A 5,000-nucleotide genomic window follows, 5' to 3' on the forward strand; every position below is an offset into this window, starting at 1 on the left:
GTGATTCACGTGGTTTTTGTGGGTGGTTGTATCTCGTGTCTGTATTCGTGCCACACGGGACTGTTTGTCGGTTCGTTTCGGTTTTGTCACGTTTGTTGTTTTGTATGTTTAAGTGTTCAGTTATTTGTTCATTAAAATAATCATGGACACAAACCACTCCGCATATTGGTCTGATCCTTCTCGCCTCTCCTCCTCGTCCGAGGAGGAGGATTACGACGACCGTAACAGAACCACCCACCACCAAAGGACCAAGCGGAGTGGAGAAGGGAGGCAACAACAGTGGGAAAAAACCCAGGACTCCTGGACTTGGGAGGAGATCCTGGACGGCAAAGGACCCTGGGCTCAGCCAGGGGAATATCGCCGTCCCAAGGCGGAGCTGGAGGCAGCGAAGGCAGAGAGGCGCTGGTATGAGGAGGCAGCGCGGCGACGCGGTTGGGAGCCCGAGAGTCAGACCCAAAAATGTCTTGGGGGGGGGCACACGAGGAGTGTGGCAAAGCCGGGTAGGATACCTGAGCCAACTCCCCATGCTTACCGTGGAGTGAGAGGGCGTCGTACTGGTCAGACACCGTGTTATGCGGTGAAGCGCACGGTGTCCCCATTACGCGTGCTTAGTCCAGTGCGGGCTATTCCACCTCGCCGCACTGGTAGGGCTAGGTTGGGCATCGAGCCGGATGTCATGAGCCGGCCCAACGCATCTGGCCTCCAGTGCGTCTCCTCGGGCCGGCATACATGGCACCAGCCTTACGAATGGTGTCCCCGGTTCGCCAGCATAGCCCAGTGCGGGCTATTCCACCTCGCCGCACTGGCAGGGCTACGGGGACCATTCAACCTGGTAAGGTTGGGCAGGCTCGGTGCTCAAGAGCGCGTGTCCTCCTTCACGGTCCGGTATACCCGGTGCCACCTCCACGTACCAGTCCACCGGTGGCAGCCCCCCGCACCAGGCTGTCTCTCCAGGTTCTCTCTCCAGCTGCTCCCACCTGTCCAGCGCTGTCAGAGCCTTCCTCCTCTCCAGCGCAGCCAGTGTCTGAGCTGGCTGCCTGCCCAGCGCTGTCTGAGCTGCCTGCCTGCCCAGCGCTGTCCGTCTGTCCCGAGCCGTCAGCGCTGTCCGTCTGTCCCGAGCCGTCAGAGCTGTCCGTCTGTACTGAGCCTTCAAAGCCGTCCAGCCAGGACCAGCCAGAGCCGTCCAGCCAGGACCAGCCAGAGCCGTCCAGTCAGGACCAGCCAGAGCCGTCCAGCCAGGACCAGCCAGAGCCGTCCAGCCAGGACCAGCCAGAGCCGTCCAGCCAGGACCCGCCAGAGCCGTCCAGCCAGGATCCGCCAGAGCCGTCCAGCCAGGATCCACCAGAGCCGTCCAGCCAGGATCCGCCAGAGCCAGCCAGCCAGGATCCGCCAGAGCCAGCCAGCCAGGATCCGCCAGAGCCAGCCAGCCAGGATCCGCCCCTCATTCCGGTGTTGCCCCTCATTCCGGTGTTGCCCCTCATTCCGGTGCTGCCCCTCATTCCGGTGTTGCCCCTCATTCCGGTGCTGCCCCTTAATCTAATGGGGGTTAGATGGAGGGTGGCCATTGGGAGGAGGCCAAGGAAGCGGGGTTTGACTATGGTGGGGTGGGGACCACGACCAGCGCCAGAGCCGCCACCGTGGACAGACGCCCACCCAGACCCTCCCCTAGACTTTATGCTGGTGCGCCCGGAGTTCGCACCTTAAGGGGGGGGTTATGTCACGTTCCTGACCTGGTTTTCCTTTCTCTTGTATTATTTTAGTTGGTCAGGGCGTGAGTTGGGGTGGGTTGTCGATGTGTTTGTTCTATGTTGGGATGTTTGTGTTCGGCCGGGTATGATTCTCAATCAGAGACATCTGTCAATCGTTGTCCCTGATTGAGAATCATACTTAGGCAGCCGGTGATTCACGTGGTTTTTGTGGGTGGTTGTATCTCGTGTCTGTATTCGTGCCACACGGGACTGTTTGTCGGTTCGTTTCGGTTTTGTCACGTTTGTTGTTTTGTATGTTTAAGTGTTCAGTTATTTGTTCATTAAAATAATCATGGACACAAACCACTCCGCATATTGGTCTGATCCTTCTCGCCTCTCCTCCTCGTCTGAGGAGGAGGATTACGACGACCGTAACAGGTTGTTCTTAACTAACTTGCCTAGTTAAATAAAAATGGATAGACAGTATATTTGTCTGTTGATTAACACAAAGCTGTGAGGTCTGTCCCCCCCCCCTCTCATTTCTGACAGGGGTACATAGCTGGAACGTTGGGTTGCTCAGCAGGAGATGTTACTGTGTGTAATGAAAGGCTTTAAAGGATAAGTTACTGTATTTAATGAAAGGCTCTAAAGGAGAAGTTACTGTATTTAATGAAAGGCTCTAAAGGACAAGTTACTGTATTTAATGAAAGGCTCTAAAGGACAAGTTACTGTAGCATTGCTCAGCTCTAAAGGAGAAGTTACTGTATTTAATGAAAGGCGCTAAAGGAGAAGTTACTGTATTTAATGAAAGGCTCTAAAGGACAAGTTACTGTAGCATTGCTCAGCTCTAAAGGAGAAGTTACTGTATTTAATGAAAGGCGCTAAAGGACAAGTTACTGTAGCATTGCTCAGCTCTAAAGGAGAAGTTACTGTATTTAATGAAAGGCGCTAAAGGAGAAGTTACTGTATTTAATGAAAGGCGCTAAAGGACAAGTTACTGTAGCATTGCTCAGCTCTAAAGGAGAAGTTACTGTATTTAATGAAAGGCGCTAAAGGACAAGTTACTGTAGCATTGCTCAGCTCTAAAGGAGAAGTTACTGTATTTAATGAAAGGCGCTAAAGGAGAAGTTACTGTATTTAATGAAAGGCGCTAAAGGACAAGTTACTGTAGCATTGCTCAGCTCTAAAGGAGAAGTTACTGTATTTAATGAAAGGCGCGAAAGGACAAGTTACTGTAGCATTGCTCAGCTCTAAAGGAGAAGTTACTGTATGATGTAATGACAGGGTGACATCACTCTGAGACTAGTAGTTGATCTGCTGTCTGCTGCTGTGCATATCACAGGCACCTGCCTAGGATTACGTACTCTATTGAGATATCCCCAATCCACTGCCGTTTCTCTCTGTTCCTTTGTTTCACAATTCAGAGGTAGGTATACATGTGCAGATGATGTAATAGTGTTAACGGCAGGTTAAAGATACCTGGTACATGGTCCTAGCTGGCCTGTTGGCCTTTAACATCCAGTGTTAGTCAATTCTCTCTTTTCTCTTCTCTTCCCAGGATCCCGTCTGCGCCAGGAGGACTCCCCACCCCGGATCGTGGAGCACCCCTCTGACTTGATCGTGTCCAAAGGGGAGCCGGCCACCCTCAACTGCAAGGCAGAGGGGCGGCCCAGCCCCACGGTGGAGTGGTACAAGGACGGGGAGCGGGTAGAAACGGACCGGGACAACCCTCGATCTCAACGCATGCTGCTGCCCAGCGGCTCCCTCTTCTTCCTACGTATCGTCCACGGACGACGCTCCAAACCGGATGAGGGCTCCTACGTCTGCGTCGCCCGCAACTACCTGGGAGAAGCCATCAGCCACAACGCCTCGCTGGAAGTAGCATGTAAGTGCAGCTCATGTTGGGGCTTTTCTTATTTCCTCTTGGGCCTCTGGGCCTCTGGGCCTCTGGGTCTCTGGGCCTCTGGGCCTCTGGGTCTCTGGGTCTCTGGGTCTCTGGGCCTCTGGGCCTCTGGGTTCGGTGTGACTGGAAGAGAAGGGGGTTTAGACTGGAGCTGGGGCTGAATAGAAGACTCCAGTTTCCTACTCTATTTCCCCCTCAATGTGCTCATTGAGTTGGATAATCTCACAGGAGATGGTTCAGGATGTGTTTGGCCCAGTGGCCCCAGTAGGCTTGAGGAGGCCTGGGGGGACAGTGGCCTGATCATCCCAGGGTGAGTGCTCTTGTAAAGGACCCTTGGTAGGGGGTCAGGAGCTACAATAGGAACAAAGCTGTTTCGGTTGTCCTGCTAGCTCTGGTGTTTGTCAGGGAGATGGATCAGAGTTTTTAATACACAAACCAGGCCAGTCATTGTATCTGTGTTCGGTCATCTTTTAGTGGAGAGAGGTACCTCCGTTTTCATTGGTTGTAGACTAGACTAGAGGAGCTCCTCTTTATTGCTTGCTAGACTGTCTTAATGATGGACCTGCTTTGATGTGGAGGGGGCATTCCATCGTTGTGAGGGTCAATGACTACACTGAAAGGTTTGGGACTAAAAGCTTTCAAACAAATAGATAGTGAATAATATACACTACATAAAAATAGTCTGGTTGGTTTCTGAGGTCAGCTCTTATATATATGATATGTGCTGTCTGTGTCTCTACTGGCTGGTCTGAGGTCAGCTCTTAGATATATGATCTGTGCTGTCTGTGTCTCTACTGTCTGGAGAGGGAACGTTGAGAAGAGGATCTCAGATATCGACTGCTTCTCAAGCATGCCCAGGAGCTGTCACCAAGGCCCTCATTGTAATCTATTCGAGAGCGAGGGGCTCGGGGGATGGGCGCTGGTGACTGGCTGGGGCTGGAGGGGAGGATCTATTGGTGGTTGGGGGAGTGGGGATGAATACTAAAGGAATGTACCATAGGCTACATGAGAAGACAAGACATAGATACATTCTGTATGTCAGCTGTGGACTTACTATACTTTCTTCCTATTGGGTTGTGGAGTTACTATACTTTCTTCCTATTGGGTTGTGGAGTTACTATACTTTCTTCCTATTGGGTTGTGGAGTTACTATACTTTCTTCCTATTGGGTTGTGGAGTTACTATACTTTCTTCCTATTGGGTTGTGGAGTTACTATACTTTCTTCCTATTGGGCTGTGGAGTTACTATACTTTCTTCCTATTGGGTTGTGGAGTTACTATACTTTCTTCCTATTGGGTTGTGGAGTTACTATACTTTCTTCCTATTGGGTTGTGGAGTTACTATACTTTCTTCCTATTGGGTTGTGGAGTTACTATACTTTCTTCCTATTGGGTTGTGGAGTTACTAT

At 51.5% G+C, this 5,000-nt stretch overlaps 1 protein-coding gene across 1 annotated transcript in view; it reads left to right on the forward strand.

Moving 5' to 3' along the window:
• The window catches only part of LOC120028485 (roundabout homolog 1-like), a 335,749-nt gene that overhangs the window by 36,252 nt on the left and 294,497 nt on the right, over window positions 1-5,000 (forward strand). The window contains exon 2 of the mRNA XM_038973689.1: window positions 3,247-3,573. Within this exon, the coding sequence (XP_038829617.1) occupies window positions 3,247-3,573 (327 nt within the window). The remainder of the gene's footprint in view (window positions 1-3,246; window positions 3,574-5,000) is intronic.

Source organism: Salvelinus namaycush, chromosome 34 (assembly GCF_016432855.1).
Source record: "Salvelinus namaycush isolate Seneca chromosome 34, SaNama_1.0, whole genome shotgun sequence".
In the NCBI taxonomy this organism is placed as follows: domain Eukaryota; kingdom Metazoa; phylum Chordata; class Actinopteri; order Salmoniformes; family Salmonidae; genus Salvelinus; species Salvelinus namaycush.